Source organism: Nannospalax galili, unplaced genomic scaffold (assembly GCF_000622305.1).
Source record: "Nannospalax galili isolate Female #2095 unplaced genomic scaffold, S.galili_v1.0 scaffold1264, whole genome shotgun sequence".
Taxonomy (NCBI): Eukaryota; Metazoa; Chordata; class Mammalia; order Rodentia; family Spalacidae; genus Nannospalax; species Nannospalax galili.
In genome coordinates, this window is record NW_008351636.1 from 351,466 (window position 1) to 371,177 (window position 19,712).

Consider the following 19,712-nt stretch of genomic DNA (forward strand, 5'->3'; position numbering starts at 1 on the left):
GAAAAAAACAACAAAAAAAAGAAAAAGGGTGGGGAAATAGCTGGGGGTGCCAACAACACAGCAGACAGTAGCCGGGATATCAGAGTATAAGGGTTCTAGTGGGGGGAGGGAGGCTATGGGAGGGTGCCATCTGCGAAGTGGGTATAAAAAATATAAAAAATAAATTTTAAAAAATTTAAAAATTAAAAGAAAATAATTCTTCAAAGAATAAAAATTTCCTCCTTAATAAATTAGTAGATGTGAAAAACATTATCATTGAAATCTATCTGATGACTTTGTATCCAAGGAGCTCAGAAAGTACTGACTGCCACTAGTAGTAATCAGATATATAGAGATTAAAAATGCATGTGCAAACACCTTAATGTCAATTGCATTGAAAATGAATTTTTCTGTATGAAACTGTGTATTTTAATAATGAAATGGAGATTTTTTTAAAGGTTAAAACCTCATTTAATTTTATGTCTTATAGGGTTTATACTGAGTACAGTATTGTATAACTGTAATAATTCAACTGTAAACCTAAAAATTTACAGCCAATTTTGAAAAAGATGCATCTTAGCTCAGAAAATTGTTATTGAATATGTCAATGCTGTATGAAATGCTTCTTCTAAGTATGTGGTTATTAAATAAATAATTAACTGGGAAAATGTCATAACTCTTTGGACAATTGAATATGTTTAATGGGAATATTTTTCTGTTACTTTGCTCTTGTAAGTTTGTTCAGTAGTAAATATGTGAAACCTTTAAGAAAAAAAAAGCTGTCTCTTGGAGATTACAGAAGAAACTCCTTTTCTGATTGACAAATGTTATTTCACTCTTTGATCTTTATGGCTGACTGGTCTTCAAGTGTAGTGTTTCTAAGAGTTTAGCTCCAAATTTTATCTTCTGCAGGGTTTAATCTTTGAAAGGTAGAAAATAAAAGTATGCTCTCTTTGAGTAAGATGAGGTAGGTTTTGCGATTGGTGAATTCAGTTCTAAGAAATCTGCTCTTCAGTGGTGTAAAGAATGGAGATTCTGGAAAGCTAGTTCTTTTCTGACCTGGTTAAAAAGAAACAAAACTTCATATTCTACAGGTTGGAGGTTTTCAAATCTCCAACTGCAAATGAAGTCACTTAATACCTGCACTTCCCTCAAAGGTGCCTTGTTAAGTGGCCCCCAAGTATAGTGGGAGGGCAGGGAGTAAGTGGGGAACAGAGCTCCAAAACAGCACCATACAGGAGTCTGTGGGCCTTGACTTGGCCCTCACCTCTCCAGGACTCAATGTTCTCACTACTAGTTAAGAAAGAGAAGCAGCAAACTGCTTTACTTCCTAACTGGGTGTTGAGAAAGTGTTCTGGAAATGACGAATTGTTCAAGATGCACATAAGCGGTGATTAAAATGACAAAACAGAAATATAGGAATGGGATAATGGAGAGTGTGTTTGGGAAGTGATGTAGGTCTCCAAAGCCTTGTGAGACTTACACATGCCAGAGCCATGACAGGTGCCAGGGGTGCTAGAGTCCCTTGGCCAGGAAGCTGGGCATGGAAGATGTCCCCAGGCAAGCCTAACATGGTAATGTCTGGGATCTCTGGCCCTTTAGCACCTCCACAGCCTCACAAGAAAGTGGCGAGATCACCATTGTTAATAGCAAACAAAACCAAGTTTTTGTGTCATTTATAACCTAAGACACTGTTATCACCTGTATTCTATGACTTTAGGTTCATATATTAGCTTCAAGAGCAATATTTGGCCAGGTATCACAGACTCAAGAGGTGGAGGCAGGAGGATCACAGAAGCTCATCTGGGCTATGCAGTTAGACCCTGTCTCAAAAACAAAGAGGCAGAAAGACAAACCAATCAACAAACAGCATCCCTCCTATTGTTGCTTTCGGACAATTTTCCTGTAATTGGAACAGAATTGACCACAACTTGTTTTGCCAGGACCTGAAATCTTAAAGCCTTCCTTATCATATGCGCTCCACAGAAAAATCATGATTTTTTTCCATTTTTTAATGAAAGATTTCAACATATCACTATGCTTATAGGGAATGGTTCTGCTGGGTAGTGGCTGTGGTAGACGCTTTTGGTGGAAAGTCTTACCAACAGTAAGTATAGTTAGCCCAATTTCAGTCCGACTGAGTATAATTGGATGCATCTCTGCAACTGACCTGGATCATCTCTCATAGTTGCAAATCTATTCTATCAGGTCTTGGCTCCAGCATCAGGCCAATCTGGAGGTGAAGGGAATTCATTAGTGGCTCTCAGTGCAGATCTTGCCTAGCATCAGCATCTGGAATTTGCTAGAATATGCAGATTCCCATAGTTCCACTTGATCTGCTAGATAAGAGGCCCTGGAATCTGGATTTTAGCATATTTATACATGACTCTGATGCCTGAATCAAATCTGAGAAGCAATGCCCTCAAGACAGTCAGCCCAGTGTACTCTAGCCAGTTCCTATGACAATTCTCCTAGACAGATGCTGAAATTATTCCTTACAAGTTCCAACCTTGCCAATGCCTCTTTCCTACCTTCCTTGACAAAATGAGGAAGAGAGAAATACTGTTTCAGTAGCATTAAATGTCTCAACTATTCTATATAAAATCAGAAGGGAAGAATTTTCAATTTTTGAAAATGAAACATCTAACCTGCCAGCGGGATTTCAAGCCGTAGCTACTGGCTATGTGCAGCGGGGATCTACACATACAATTGCACTCTTTTTTTAGCAGCATTTGAAGTCACAAACTGCCTTGGGGGGAAAAAAGGAAAGCAGAGCTCCTAGTTACTAATTCAGGCTTATTCCTGATATGGAACTTTTAAAGAATAAATTTAAACTAGGTTTTAAAAGAATGATTTCAAGCAAGTTTTAACACTCTAACCTGTGCAAGATAAGCAGGCTATGACAAAATAAGAGAATGATAGTCAGACCATGGCTCAAATTCTACCATCTCCTGACTCTGCACAGAGGACAGACATTACGAGCAGAGCACAGTCATCTTCATCCTTCCAGCAGAGTTCCTCAGATGTCCATTGCCCAGGCTGCTACAATAAGTAAGATCTGACACCCAAATGACAAAGGCAAAATGGACCTTTTTCTTCTTATAACTCTTTGTGATTGTTAGACATCTGCCTACTTCTGTATCACATGTGTTTATATATGTATACATGCAAGGGTTTAATATATTATACATACATAATGATCTTATTTTCATAACAAAATTAAGCATGTACAAACAAAAATGCCAAATATTTTGGCTCCTATTGTCTTTCTTAAGGATAATACTTGGAAGGAGAGCAGAAGATAGGATCAGTGTGTTCTATGAGGAACATACTTTCTCCAGGGACTGTGGGATGGTCTTTACAGCACTACCATATGGGGATAATGTATTCGAAGGCAGTATTGTAATTCCCAGCAAAAAGGCCTGGATATTCCAACTGCTCATAGTGTTTACCGTCAGAAGCGATGACTGTATATTTAGCTGCTCTTTTCCACAGCAACTAAAGTGGCAGCAAGTATGGAGGTTTCATTTACCAGATCTAGATCAGCTGTATCTGAGTTTAAATTCTAGCTGCATCATTAACTCAAGGGCAGCACAGCCTACAGCAAGCCATCCTCTGAATGCTGATTTCTTCACCAGTTTTAAAAAAGGCATACACACATCACCATAAACTCTCACTCCCAGGGCTAGTACAAGGATTAAATGAGACAGTACTTGTGGGGTATGCAGCGTAGTGCCAGGCACACCGTGGGCGCTCAGTGCAGGCTGCCCCCTCCTTTAATTATAATTTCTGGAGATGCTCACATGATTTCCTCTTCTAGAACTTTTCCTGATACTCTCATGTTGCCCTTCCTTACTCTGAATGACCCCAGGGGTGTCAGGTTAGCAGGAGACCTTCCTGCCAAATTGTTTCCACAGAAATCCATCCCCCACAGTGAGCACATCCCTCTGAATACAGCACCCATTCCTTAACTCTTAGGTGTCCTCACCCAGCCCTTTCACTGCAAACAGCGTTCTTCCCCATGACCATCCATGGTGGAAGGGCTATATTGGTAGTTGCTAGAGTAGAGGAAGACAATGTGTTTATTTATTAAAATCCAGTCGGCGTGTCTTCCCATGGATAATGACTCTGATGTTACCCCTACCTATATTTTCATGTACTTAAGCCATATGCTCGGGCTGATGCATACAGTGACACAGGTTGCACATTGACCGCAGGAGTGCTGTTCATGCTGTAAGTGCACATGTAATAACCCCGGTTTATTCTCTGAGTAAGCTTACTGATCCAATTGATCAAAAGTAACCAAAGAATTGGAGCTGACCTAAGAGGAAATTTCTATTAGTCACACCCATGGTAACCATGATCTGATAGTCTCCAAAGATACCAGGCAGGTGTCCCCCTCTATGGAGACTTTGATTGGCCCCATTATCCACAGGGGAAGCTAAGGGCTGGCTTTCCTTCACTCCACTGAGCCCCTTACAGAGCACCAAGGAATGCACAATTTCATTCCATCTCTCTCTTAACTCTCTCTGCCTAGCTCTACAAACTTTTATCCTTGTCATTTCCTTCAAGGTCCTACTTTCATCAGCAACAGGACAAACATTTAAATGTACAACAAAGTGCCACACAGTCAGTCGGGCCCAAGGCAAAATAAACACATTGTTCTCTCCCTCCCCGTGGCTTTGAGCCTCATGAGGAAAGATGGATGTTAAACAAAAAACTATATATGTGACTAATTACTCAATTTTCTTGAGTAGTGATGCACTCAACTCACATTGGTTGTTTTTATGCCTTTGTTCAACATCCTAAACAGCTTAGAAGACACTTTTCAGTTAATGCAATTATTCACTCACATAGTTTCCAAATTCTACTCAATGGCCTTCGCTCACATGCACAGCCATCACTCCCATAGTCTGGGTGCCAGGCAGCCTCACTCTGCCTTCGTGGTACTTAACCTAATGCCCTCATTTCTGGGTATCTCCTCCATGCCACCTGCCCCACCAACTCTATCACAAAGTCCCATAGTAATCCATTTACCACACTGGGCCCCACAACTAGTCTCCAGGCCTTGGAGGGCTGACTCTTTCCCACCACCTCCATCTACAACCATTATCACAGTCCACTCCCTGAACCATCTTGTTACCCAAACTGCTCACAGCCTTGTTTTCCATAGGGCAAAATCCATACCACAGGTGATGTATCTCTATGCCAGTTGTCAGTCACCAGTCTGATTTTCTAGACTTACCCACAGGTCACCCTTCTTAGTATCTACTCCAGCCACAGGTACAAAAGCAATGCCTAATGGATGAAAGTCTTCCTGCACTCTAAATTACCTGCAACAAACACAACCCTCTTCTCTGGCTCCATATTTAGCAGGCATAGGCCTCAGCAACCTCTTTGAAGTAATCTTGCACAATCTAGAGGGCAGCTTTGCACACTCTGGGGGGCGGGGGGGGTATGCTGGTGAATATTCAACTACTGGCTCTCCAGAAAACCAAGTTGCAAAGAGAAACAAATGCCCATGACTTGCAGCATTTGCCAATTCCCATGGTGTAAATACCCCTATCATGGCCAATGCTAAGCTAACAATGGTATGACACATACGGCTGGGAATAGGTACCCACAGTTGGCTGTTGTGAGCTAGTACAGGCTGCGCCAGCATGTCTCAGCTGAAAGGTGATGTTCATTTTCCTCCTGAACTCACCTGATATGCCTCTTCTGCCACTGCCAGTCTCTCTAATTTGTTTCATAAACTCCTTCCTTTTTCTACTAGGTTTCCTTTGTGGTGCTGTTGTGGTTTGAATATGATATGTTCCCCTGTAGGTTCATGTGTTTAAATAATTGATTCCAGACGGTGACACTGCTTGAAGAGGCTGTGGGACCTTTCACCAGTAGAACCTTGCCGGAGGAGTGGCTCACTACAGGCAGGTCTCATAACCAGTCTCATTCCCCATCACCTTTTGCTTCCTGACCAGGTGCTGCACACACCTGCTCTTATGCCTTGCCACCATGATAGACTGTATCCCTTTTTAAGCTGTAAGCCAACATAAACCCTTCCTTATTTAAGATACTTCCTACCAATCAATTGCTCTTAATAACAAATGAGGAAAGTAACAAGTAAAAGAGCCTTCCTGAGCCTCTAGCTCCTCCAGAGCCTAAGGATACACATGCTCCTGGGGTGGGACTTGTGGCTCATACATATCTGCACTGTAGATGGTGTCAAATAATTAACTGTGACTGCCCTGTTCATTTTCCACTGATGTCAGACATTGGAGGAGAGGCACTATTTATTCATCTCTGGAACTCCACTTCAGTGGATAGGAAGTATTCATTTAAAGCTTGTTGAGGGAAGGAGAAAGAGGAAGGGAGGGATAGAAAGAAGGAAGGAAGGAAGGAAGGAAGGAGGGAGGGAGGGAGGAAGGGAGGGAGGGAGGGAAGGCAGGAAGGAGGGAGGAAGGAAGGTTAGTTAGCTATTGATTTTTCTTTTTATGATTTTTGCCTTTTTTTTAACCATATTGTAACCCAGTTTGCCCCCTGTGCCCCAGCTCTTCCAGGTGGCTAAGAGAAACATTGTCAATTATTGCATAATTATTAGCTTATTTTTTGTTTGACTTGACTATCACATGGACTCTTTGAGCACAAGGTGGAGGCAGTCTCAGTGAGGCACAGTATGGGGGAAGGGAGTGTGTTGACAGAGGAGAAAGGAAGAGAGATTGATGCCCAGCCGGGAATGTCTTATGTTAAAAATGCATTCAGTTATGCACAGTGCATTAATATCCACGGGGATCAGCTCCGGGATGGTTCTGAATCACAAGGAGATGGACCTTGGTAGAGGGTGGTCAGCAGAAACCGGGCAGAGGTCTTTATGCCATGCTGCCAAGCATCACAGAAATTGCTAAATGCATCTTTCTTGAATACCATGAGAGCCACACCGAGAGCACTGAGCCTCCTCTGAGCAAAATGCACAAACACAGCAGCACCGGTGAATGCTGCACACAAATGGAAGGTGAAGGGTGGAGCGGGACCATCAATTGTCCCTTTATGGGCATCCGGCAGTTGGTGAGCTCACCCCAAATTGTGGTTCCCTGGCAGGATCATAAAGCGAGAAGCCTCTTTACTCTTCCCCTGACAAAGGCAGGAGGGGGTGTTGATGTGTGCTGTCTGGGATGAAATGCAGTCCAGAACACATCACTCTAAGCACATGACATAAATAACCACATTAAAACCACTAGCACCGTTGCTGGGAGCCATAACAACAATTAATAACATGGGCAAACAGAGTGCAGGACTGCAGGCCCGCCTCCTCAACACTCAAGTTTCCTGGAGAAATCAGAGCTCCTAAAAGCAATCCAATTTATCTGGCATCCAGCCTTCCAACACATGATCCTTAAATATGTCAGCATCTAACGAGGAAGATCAAATTATCTGCACAGAAGTAAAAGTTGTGGTTCGGTAACATGTTTAATGACAGTCAATGGGAAATATGCAGAGTCCCTTGTGGATAAGATTCTGGTTAGCCAGATGGAACTCCTGAGGGGTTTGTAGTGGCGGATGGTGTATCTGGACAGGGAGAGTCTTAGGGCCTTCCACAGTGAGACCAGAGGAGGGAAAAGGATATAGCTCTTTAAGAAGGATCTCTTAGGAGGGAATGTGACTTCCAATTCCACAGCTTTTTGAGTCCTCAGTGTGTTAAGCGAGGCAGCGAATGAAAGTGGTGACATTCCCCCAAAGATAATATATGAAGTGGTTGTCTGTAAGTCTTTAACTAATCATGTTTTATTGAGTTAAAATATTATTGGGAGATGCCATTCCATGACTGTCCAAACAGTGACATGAATCAAGCACTTCAGAGCTGGGAGTAGAGAAGATGAGTGCGTATTAGTGAAGACAGCTTGAGCAACGGCTGGTAAGAACCAAAGACGGAAAGCCAAAGAATGCCGTAGAAGGAAACCGAAGGAGGCGAGGGGACCCAACCAAGCAGCTTTAAAGAAGACTCACGAGAGATAGTAAATAGACTATTTGTAAAGTAATATCTGGGATGTTTTATCTCACACTAAGACACTTCACATATCTTAGACTAATGCAGCTGAGTCCGTTACCAGATGATGATCAATCCATTAAAGAAAGATAAATACTCTGTATCAGTCTTTTGGTGTGACTTTCTGGGCACCTCGACAGCCAACTCTACTTTAGGTTGGGTTTCTATTCTATTCTGTGCATAGGAAAAAGAGAATTTGAAGTGTGGGGAGAAGGCTTGACCCACAGCTTGAGATGCCATTTTCAGTGAGCAGGATACTAGGTAAGGTTTTTAAATTTTTTATTTCAATCTTCATGACAAAGTACCCTATATCTCTTGTGGTCCGTTTACAGAGCTACTTCTGAATCTTTGAAAACGACAGCTGATTTCTGCATCACCAGGCAAGCTTAGGCACTGTGATCAAGGTCCCCAAAAGGTTTGAGTGATATTCTCTCTGTGCCCTAGATGCATGTTTGTAGATGCCTCAGATTCATCTTCTGAAGATAAAGAAAGACACCTAGAGTGGTGGGAACAAGACGTTTGGACACCAAGAGGACAGAGACGAGGGAGGGAAGAGCCATACCTGCTCCGATGACCTCTTCAATTTTCACAAAAGATACATCAATCTCCTTGGCAAACTCCCGGACAGCTTCATTGGGGTCCTCATAAGTGAAGGGGTCAATGTAGATCTTCATCCCTGGGGAGCCTTATTGGAGGAGATAAGCATGGTTAACATCCCAAAGAGGATAGGGTCACCTTTAAGCACTGCTGATGTCTCTAGTATTAAAGGGTCTTCCTGATATAACTACTCACCAGGTTGCTACAAACTCCCTCTGCCCCACCTCTTGTGGCTGGGCCTCCTCATCTCCCTTCCCACTGAACCTCTCTGGCTCGGTTCTCTGCCCTCTACTTCTCCTCCATATTTTCTTCCTTTTGTGTGCTCTTGATGAAATGTGGAACAGATTACTTAAAAGTGACAGATCGGGACCAGTTCCCACACCAGGCATTCGCAGAAGGCAAAGAAGCTGATTGATGGCAACCAAATGCATTAGCAGAAAACTGGTGGTAAAATGGTAGGGTAGATATCAATATTTATCAACTTGACAACTTTCCTGAGTGGAGGCCACTGTTAAGGTTATAACTGACGGCTGTGGTTCACAGCCACAAGAGGGATGAGGATGGATTTTTTTTTTTAAGGAAGAAATAAGTATTAGAAAAGCCTCAAGATGGAAGTGCCAAGATGCTACACCAGAAGAGAAAATGTGAAGAGAAAAGCTTTGAAAACAGTAATACAGGAAAGAGCAGTGTCTAGACAGGAAAAATGGGGTGGGATGAAAGAAAAATGGTAATTGAACCCCCATGCCTTCAGACATACTCAAGTATGAAAAACGAATAAAATGGTAGATGGGAAATACATAAAGGAATATAGACTTTGTCACTGATGTATACAGTGGCAAGACAGATAGGTGTGCTTGGGGACAAAATAGAGAATTGTTATTGCAGAAAAATACATTCAAAAAGTAGAGGACAGGGGACAAAAAAAGCAAATGGAACAAGAAACAAATTGGTTCCTTTGAAACATAATTTTTCAACATGTTTGGTGTGTTGTTAAGCAAGGTATAGAAACTGTTTTCTCAGTGGTGGGGTACTGAAAGGTGGGGTCTCCAAAAGACAGGCAGAATAGTCCAGTGCCACATCCCTGCTATCTATTGTGGTGCTACCCATGAAGAAGCCAGGTCAGCAGGGACAGGTGGGTCTGCCAGCCATGCTACTGCATGTGTGGTAGAGGGGACCCCAAGCTGAGGTTGGCCTTAGGGTTCCAGAAGCCTCATCTTAACTCCTCACCCATCTCCAGATCTCATTCCCTGCTGACTTCCAGCCCTTCACACATGCTCTAATTCCAGCATTTTCCATTGGAAAAACATCTGAGGGCTCTCTTGGTGTTTTGATTACCTTCCTGTTCAGGAAAGTGTTAGCACGTAATCTGAAGAAGGAAGACTAGGGGAGCTCAGTTAGAGTCAAAGCCAAATACCCAGAGATTTTCCTGAAAGAGGTCTTCTGTCACTGAACAAAACCATTTCTGGCATCCTGGACTACTTGTTTAAAAGAAGTTAGTTCAATCTAGAATATTTCTGGTGGTGGGTATGGGAGATGGCTCAGTTGAAAAAGTGCTTGCCATGCAAGCATGAGGACTGGAGTTCAATCCCAGCACCCATATAAAAAGCTGGGCATTGCAGCACACATTTGGAACCTGGGGCAACAGAAATAGGCCGATCCTTGGGCTCACTGGCTAGTCAATCTGGTTTGAAACAGCAAACTCCAGGTCCCAGTGGGAAATCTTGTCTCATAATACACGATAAGGACTAAAGAGATGGTTTAGCAGTTAAGTGAGTGTACTGCTCTTGTAGAGGACTAGAGTTCAATTCTCAGCACCATGTTGGGTGGCTCACAACGACCTGTAACTCTGGCTCTGTGTGATTCAATGCCCTCTTCTGAACTCCGTGGGCATCTGCACCCATATGTGCACATAACTATACATGGACACATGTATATGCACATAATTAAAAATAAATAAAAGTAAATCTTAATAAAAATGTAGATAGTTCATGAAAACACCTGAGGTTGACCTCTGACTTCTACACATGCGTGTACACACATAGACACACAAGCACGTGTGCATGCACTAGAATGCTTCTAGGAAAGCTGAGAATGACTGAATTAGAATGCAATGACTGAAATTTGGACAAAACAAACAGAGAAACCCTCACTTCTATCATCTCCAACCTTCTGACATTGCAAAATGGCATTAGCATATACAAACTTCATACCCAAAGAACTGTGAAATCAAGTTACAAAAACACTGTGAAACAGAAATATCAAAATGTTTTAAGTAAGTTTATGATTTTGTCTTAGGCTGCATTCATAGCTGCTCTCGGCCACATGTGATTGATGGCAGCCTGTGCACAGTAGGTTGCATACCTGAAACATTCTACTTCTTGGAGGATAGCAGTGTGTGTGTGTGTGTGTGTGTGTGTGTGTGTGTGTGTGTGTACAGGTGACCTGCAGGTGCTCTTGGAGACCAGAAGAATGTGGGTACACATTCTCCTGGAGCTAGAGTTACCAGTGGTTGTACTGAGAGCTCTTTAGTATTAGTGAACAGATGATAGCAGTGTGTGTGTGTGTGTGTGTGTGTGTGTGTGTGTGTGTGTGTGTGTACAGGTGACTGAGAGCTCTTTAGTATTGGTGAACAGATGATAGCAGTGTGTGTGTGTCTGTGTGTGTCTGTGTGTGTGTGTACAGGTGACTGAGAGCTCTTTAGTATTGGTGAACAGATGATAGCAGTGTGTGTGTGTCTGTGTGTGTCTGTGTGTGTGTGTACAGGTGACTGAGAGCTCTTTAGTATTGGTGAACAGATGGAAAGACGGAAATGAGGGCATCACTTCCTTTTTACCCATTATGCAAAACAAGTGAAGAGCAAGCACAGGTGACAGCAGACTGAGGCTGTGTTCGAAGCCTGGGGCAGCATCTCCAGGCTGCTCTAGCCCTGCTTAGGGTTTGCCTAGAAACTGCCATTGAGGCAAAGCTGTGAAAAACAAGTGGCTTATCTGGGGAATGTCAAGTACATGAGGGGATAAAGGAAACTGAATAGGTTAAGGAAAGGTGGCAGGTGTGAGGTTTGTCTGAAAGCCACTGATCATTGTGGGACATTAAAACTGGCTTTATCTCCCTCAAGACACTCTATGAGTTGGGATGAGTGCCCACAAGCTTCAGAGTTGGTCTAACCTAGGGTGAAGAGAGTTGAGGTATTTCCACAGTGATTCCCATGAGTCAATATTCAGGCACTGTGTGGCCTGCAGGGCAGGTGAAAGGGAGGCTCCAGGGACAGAGAAAGCAGTCAGACAAAGGGACACAGATGATGCAGGTGGAAGTCAGCCAGTGCACACAGGAGAATGAAGAAGGCAACACAGACTACCAGATGTACTTAAAATGGATAAAGGACACCAGGGCAGTGTCAACAAGCTGTGACTCCCCTACATTCTGTGGAGCCCTGGTGCTGGGACTCACAGGTGACATTAGAACCCCAAAGCCTTTTTACTAGCTCTGCAGAATACAGCAAGTTCCTATTCATCTCTTAGAACCACTTCTCCATCAGAGAAATAAGACTTTCCCTCTAGGGTACCCATGAGAAAAAAGACCCTATCACAAGTGGTAGCCCCGGCACAGCGCCCCATGTACTGTGAGGACTCCATAATCAGCAGACTCATTACTGCTGTCCACAAATCTTTCCAGGAAGTGTTTGGGGAGGTAGAAGAGGAAGTAAGGCATGGTGGGCAGAGGGGGGGAATGTAAGCCGCTTAGCGTTATATTAGTGACTTTAAAAATAACTACCTTGTTATTTTAGATCAAGGGCTTTTAAAGATGTATGCTAAGCTGTCCTACAGGAGCTCTTCCATGGAAACTAATTAAACAATCTAGAATGGGCTGTAATGAATGGTTTGCAAGTAAAGACATATATGAGGATGAATGGGAAAGGATTCTGAGTTAATGAGCTTTATGGATATTGGCCCCAGCTAGTTTGAGGAAGGAGCTATTCCCAGAAGGGAGAAGGCTCATCTCTTGATGGAACCTCTATTCTTTAGGCCAGTAATGTGTCACAAAGTGCACTCAAATGGGGGAACATTTGTACTGTGATGATAGGTGCATTTAACTCCCCAAAAGAGGGCTGATCCTTGTAGAATTGAGGGTGTGTGTGTGTGTGTGTGTGTGTGTGTGTGTGTGTGTACATGCACGTGTGCATATATGTGAGGTCACAGCTGCTGTTCTGGGTCTGAGGGCTTTGGGTGTCACTGAGGTCTTTCCTCAGAAGCCAAGGAGGTTATCTGGAGCCCAGGACTGTGATCTGGTGCAGTGTCCACTTAGAATGAAAGTCCTGATCCCTGCTTCTCTGCATCAGAAGGATTCAGTTCCTGTTTTCTTTGAAATTGAGTAAGGGCATCATTACATTGAGAAAGGAAGCTGAAGAAGTGCAATTGAGGTCTAAGACGTGCTCAGGGTGCTTTCCCACTACCCACAGTCAGATAAGGCAAGTGGAAGAGACAGCCCTGGCCCAGGTCCTCCAGCTGAGGTAGGGGTCTATGTGTTCTAAACCAGGAGAGGGTTTTAACTAAGTACACAAATGCAACAACTCTCCCAAAAACACGTCCTCACAAAACGACACATCTCCCCAGATCGTGCTCCTGCGCTCCAGCCAGCCTTTCTAAGGTCCCAGAAGATGATGAGAAGGGAAAAAAATGCCTTTCGCTAGACAGAACAGGTCATTTGTCTTTTGGCTCATTTTGTGTTTCTGCATAAATCCTGCATCAGCCTGTTCCTGCTTCCACTTGCCAGTGAGCAGTTTTTAATTATCAGGAAAATGGTATTTAGTGCAATGAATCACCAAACAGTGAACAAGGAATCAAGTCAGTGGCAGAGTCGGGCACAACCAAACACCTGGAGACGGGGCTCAGAGGATGTTCTCAGATTGTGAGTGTTGAGGAAATATTGTTAGAGGCAGCAATGATAATATCAGATGTAACAGAGCCCTATGATACGTGGCATTTTAGAGCAACTAGTGTGGCACCTCCTATCACTGTTATTAATTTAAAATATTTGCAATATTTGCATTTCCATTTTTAATCATAGATTGTGAATCTTTGGCACAAAAGGGGCATATACAGAATTAAAGTTCTGACTGTTAGCACCTCGAAAAAGAAAACCCTTAGCTTTATGATCTCCGACTTCTCAAATTCCTTATGAAGATCTAATTTGTAAACGTGTTTTTTTTTTTTCACTTCCAAACCCACATATGCTATGGCTGGCATCACAGTTAGGATTGCCTAAAGCCTTGAAGGGCCATAATGATATGAGCCTTGGCTTGGGAAGAATGGCTTAGCCACTGTTTTGTGACTTCTTTCATGGCATCAAGTAGGTCTGGAAATAAACGGAACTCCTGTTCATTATCAGTGGCCCTGCATCAGCAGATGCTCTTAAAAGGGAAGTCACTGAGGGGCTCTGGGGGTGCAAGATGTCTTATGTGGGGGATTTGAAAAGTCATGGAGACTTTTACAAGTGCCAGTGGAGCAGAGGAAAACAGGGTTCTGGGAAAAGGCCAGTTTTAAACAGTAGAAGATTTGCAGGCACTAAGAGGTGAGGTGAGAAGATTCACTGCCCTTATGCAAGCTTCTGTGTATCCTGAAGGACACAGGCCAGTGGTGACAACTGATCACAGGGCTTCCAAGTGGTTCTAGCAAGAGCCAGCTGGCCTCTAGCTGGGGGAGGACTGCTAGAACCCCATAGGATGGCTTCAGAGAGTGGGTAAATTAGGTTGTATTTTTTCAGTCATTGATGTTGTTGTGTCCCAGCAGGCTTTGGTGGAGTCATTGGAGTCATGGGGAGATGGGGAAGTATGTCTGCTTGTACTTCATTCTGAGCCCAAGACAGACTCTGTCACCTTTGTGACTCATTCAGTTTGGTCCAGATGCTTAAGCACAAGAGGGGAGCTATTCAGAGATCTTTGCAGTCCTTGGGAGGGACTTTCTCTGATCCTTTGCCTCAGAACTTTGAGCATCCTTCCTTTTCCCCAGAATTGCTAGGTACCCAACCAGCACTGTGGAGCTACAGGAAAGCAGAGCTCTTGAGGTTCTTCATGTGATTAAGATATGAAATAGGACATGAAAAAGAAAGTGCTGGACAGTGTTGAATCAGGAGGCCATACCTGGGAATGAGTTGCAAGTATGACAGAGACTACAGAAGACAGAAGGCAATGGATGCCAGTGTCTTAGAAGCTCCAGGGCTTTGACTGAGTTTGGAAGGACAAGTGTACATGTTCCTACAAAACAGAGAAGTTTGGAATTCCATGAGGCACAGTTCAGAGGGAGGCTTGATACTGAATGTATAGGAAGAGGAGACCAGCTTGAAGCAGGGGGAACAAGGTTGATGCCCCAGCATTGGGGTCCTGATTATCAAACAAATGTGTGAGGACTGACGCTGTGAGGCACACAGAACTGACAACTGTTTTATCAACAGGGGAGGAGCGAACTGAGAACAGGGCATTGGAGAACTCATTCCATTAGGGAAAGGGCTGTGGCTGAGAAATGGTTATGAGGCAGTTGCGATAATTAGGTAAAGTGGGGGCTGGAGAGATGAACCCAGGTTCAAATCCCAGTACCCACATGATGGCTAACAACTGTTTGTAACTCCAGTTCCAGGGGATCTGATACCCTCTTTTGACCTCCATGGGCATTGCAGGACATGGGAGCACTTACGCACATCTTGGCAATATACTCATACACATAAAATAATGCTAATAATATATTTAAAAATAATAATTGAGGAAAGTGTAAAAAAGTGGAAGAATTTTAACTAAAGTGCTGGAAGGAGACAACAGAAGGGACAAGAACAAAGAACTGATAGCTCCTGGTAAGCCATTAGGGATGGGGCACTAGACAGCAACAAAACGAATCCAAATCAATGCCATAACTTGTAGAATTATATATTGCTGCTAACCGGGTAATGGGCTTTGGGGAAGAATTTCTACTGCAGAGGGAGTTAGGTCTTGTAGTTTTAAGTTGGGATATACAAGGAAATATGCAGGTACCTAGAGGTTGGTCAGAAAACTCAGTCTGGGAGTAACTGGAAGGGAACTGGAGCAGGATTGGGAGGCATGTGGGCTCTGGGTAGGGCTTAAGTGGATAGTTTCAATTTGGGAAGATTTTTTTGCAGTGGAGAACCTACCAGTAGAGGTTGATGGACACTAGAAAGTATGCTCTATCTACCCCTAAGGATCCTGATCAAGAAAATGGGTGGCTATACTTTCCATAAGAGAGCATATGTGGTGAATGCTCATTCTAGAGGAGAGGAAGAAGACAGGAAAAGGGGTTTAGGGTGAACAAGAGGGATGGATGGAAAGCAGTGGGTCTAAGGAAAGGTCTTCCTTCCACTTTCTGCTTAGTGTTATTATGTTTTTACAAATTTCCTCTTAAACCACAATTAGCATTGTCTATCTGTCTCCAAAATAATAAAAGCAGATCATAAGCTGTTTCCTGTTGAGGAAAACATTCCAGGAAATATGCTTAACACCTCCATGCTTCCTGGGTCTCAATGACCAGGGCAGGCAAGGTCCTCTGGTGCTAGACTGTTGGAGTTCTGCTGGGAATCCAAGGGTTATGACTAATGATGTTGGGACTACACAAGTTAACAGATGCTGGTTTAGAGCCAGCAGCAGACACATGGGCAAATCTAGGTCTTGAAATTTGACATTTAATAAGCACCAATTGTAAATTTGGCTGCCTTTTTTTTTTTTTTTTAAACCAAGGAGCCTCTTTTTTGTATACCCACAGGCCTCGACTTACTTAGGATGTACTCTTAATGCATTAGTCAGTTTCTTCCCTCAGGGCCTATCTGCCCTGAATATTGGTACTCAGGTGATTTCCTTAGGGGCTATCCTTGAAGTTCTGAATGCATTCAGTTCCTAGAATGCAATAGCCCATGTATAGTCTTGGTGCTAGATATGTTTCTGGGTATAACTTCATCCCATTTTTCTACCTGAAGCAAAAATTCTCTCTACAGCATCCTTTGTTAAAGGCTATTAAGCCAGGCCCTGACTGCAGAGGAATCTTTTGGTTGGACAGCTCCTGTGAAGGGGTCAGTGTGCTGTCACTGCACAGGACTCAGTCATTACTTGCCATACCCTACACAGATAGACTGCTTGCTCTCCTCTGAAAAGGTGCTTCAAGAAACATGTCCTCCTTAAAATGGGATCTCCAGGAGAGAGGCCACGACTGTGTGTTTTACCAGCACAGAGAATACATGTAGAGTGCTTAATACAGTAAGAGCTCAAAGCTGGTGGTTATTTGTATTCTTCCTCAGTAGTAGCACTGATATTAAGCATGTGCTCAACTAGATAGTTACTCTTTTCACACAAATAAATAGTAAGTGGGCTCTCTCCCATTTTGTACTGTTTCATTTTTGTTTTAAGTTAAACACTAGGTTCCAGATTTATCCCGCTAACACTTTGTCTTGCAGATTTCAAATTAGCATTCAAAGCTGTTGGGTAGCTCTGAATTTTGAGTCTGCCTTTTACGGTGTTAGTTCTGCTTTCCAAGTGTTACCTACAAACTCCTTCAACATCCTTGTGCTTGCATCTGACTCAGGAAGTTAAAAAACAATCAAACAAACAAGAGATTGAAGAGGATAAGAACTAGAATAATGGCAGCCAGGGACTTTCCTCCTAAGTGACAGAGTCACTGACTCACTTTCTTTTCACATGAAGACAAAGTCTGAATCTACTTAACAATGCCTTCTCTTAGGGGACCGTAAGATATTTTTGCCAAAATAAAAATTCAGTACCCCTAGTTCTTCTTGAAAGTTACTGACAGTATGACCCTAGTAAAAGGGGTCCATGATTTTCTTCTTGATAAATTCCTGTTGGTTCCAAATGATCACCAAATTCAAGTTCAAATGCTCATGTGTTTCACAGAGTCTTTGAACACTTGGCTGGGTCTGAGCTCACTTCCTGTAGTCCCTGCTTTCTTGCCCTGTCTAAAAATTAGGGCATTTTCCAAACTCAGGTCTTCAGGCTCATACCCCATTTGTTTTTGTTTTTCTCAAAACATGACAATAATCACTCAGCTCTTTTAATCTACTATGTAGCTTTGTCTGTCCTGGGACTCACTATGTAGAACAGGCTGGCCTTGACCTCAGAGATCCACCTGCTTCTGAGTGCTAGAATCAAAGGCCTGCACCACCACATTCACCCTGGAGGTGATGTTGTTACGGCTGCTCTCCAAAAGCCCTTAACCCCTTCATAGGCTCCCATCTCCCTTTCTCCTCAACTTCATACACTCCACAAATTCAGAAATTAGGAATACATTTTATAACCTCTGCAAGTTATAAAACACTGGTGATCTAAGTTCTATAATTCCCAGAATAGAAGGAGCCATGAATTCTTAAAGTTAGGTTCCAGAACCTACCTTGCCCTACCTGGATCATCCTGTTCAGGTAATAAGTAGTTGGCTAGCTCTTTCTGAGCACTGAACCAAGAAACCATGACAACACACTGTCTACCCATTCCTGGGCATGAGAAGCCCATATTCCTTCCCACCCACCCTTGAGCATGATCCCTGGACTTGCAAGCTCTTCATCAGACACTCTAACATCATATCCAGCACATTCTCTTCCCAGTCACCCAATCCACATTCCCTTTTATATCCTTGTTCATCAAGCTCCAGGGTCAGAGGTGAAATGTGAATCGATGCCTAGAGACAGCATCATGCTTTGCAGCTACCAAATCTGACACACTTTGACCAGTTATGGAAGGCGAGACCTTTGCAAACATTTTCACTTGTGTCTCTGGCAACCTCAGCATCACTTTAAAAGGAGGGTCTGAGTAGACAAGGAACACAAGCCTCTCTGTGATGCCCCATAGCCTTCCTATGGAGAAGCCAGGGGAGATGGGGTCTCTTTTGGAACTGGTCAACAGAGCTGGACAGCTGCTGCGTGTTCTCTCACTCCCAGAGCAGGAAGGCCTGGGAGCTCCCAAAGCTGCCCATACCACCACAGAGGGGTATGCATGTGGGTGGGCCAGGTATGGAATCTGCATTCACAATCAAGCGTGATTTTTACTTTCTGCTTCCTGGAATGGGGGCAGGCTTTGGGAGCAAGATGCTGAAAAACTACCAACCAGAACATCTGGGATCAGTCTTGGAGTTAGTTTCGGCCTTTGGGGTCAGGAAACCTTGAGCCTCTGCCATGTGGAGAGAACACGAGGTCTGGAGCCAGACTCAGAGGGTGTTCAGTTAACCTCTGCAAGTTACAAGGTGTGCGAGCCAGGAGTCATTTGTCCTTCCTGGATTATACCTCGAGTGGTTATGGAGGTTAGATGAGTTGAGGCAAGCTGCTACATTAAAGCTCTCAATGTAGACACAGAGGAAAGCTTGCGAAGCCCATCATCCCTCCTCTATTGCCTGCCCTCCCCGGCCAGGCCCTTCTCTCATCATTGCTTCAGTTTCCTCTTCTGTTCTTTGTGTGCCGAGCCTCCCCCATCCACGATCCTTTGATCAAGATTCTCCAACAGTAAGAGTCAGTCAGATGTTCACAGGAGAAAAACTCAGAGATGCAATTCAGAGTATGAGACTGAGCTTAGAGAACTCAGGTGTAAGGGGAGCCAGGTGCCAGGGGTTAGATAAAAAGGGAAGAGCTACACATGGAGGAAAGGAACATTTAGAAAAGTCTCATACTCCCAAGGTAGTTTAAGAAGTAAACTGAAGTTCCCTGAAGAATTCTACAGTCACCTAGGGATGGTGTCCATATAGTTCCCCAGCACCGTGAGTCCAGTCATGGCCTCTGGTGAGAGCAGAAACCCTGTAGTTTTTACAGAGCCTGGGAACCAGAGACACCTCTTTCCGTGGCTTTAGAGGTGATGGAGTCCCCCACAAAGAGCCATGAGCATTTTAGAAACATAGTTGTACACCTGATAGTCTGGCAAAGCCACTCAATGGCAGAACAACCAAATCTCCGGCCGAAGCTGTCAAAAGGGCATCACTTTACCCTGGATGCCTGGGAACCCACTGGGCCCCACCTTAGGGATGTAATCAGGGCTTAGTAAGCATGTCTTTTAAAAGATAGCTCTTAGCTGAGTCACCCTAGGGCACCATTAGATGTCTCTAGACTTCAAAAT

At 43.6% G+C, this 19,712-nt stretch overlaps 1 protein-coding gene across 1 annotated transcript in view; it reads right to left on the bottom strand.

Moving 5' to 3' along the window:
• The window catches only part of Ephb1 (EPH receptor B1), a 514,312-nt gene that overhangs the window by 76,418 nt on the left and 418,182 nt on the right, over window positions 1-19,712 (bottom strand). The window contains exon 10 of the mRNA XM_008848545.3: window positions 8,580-8,702. Coding sequence (XP_008846767.1) covers window positions 8,580-8,702 — 123 coding nt within the window. The remainder of the gene's footprint in view (window positions 1-8,579; window positions 8,703-19,712) is intronic.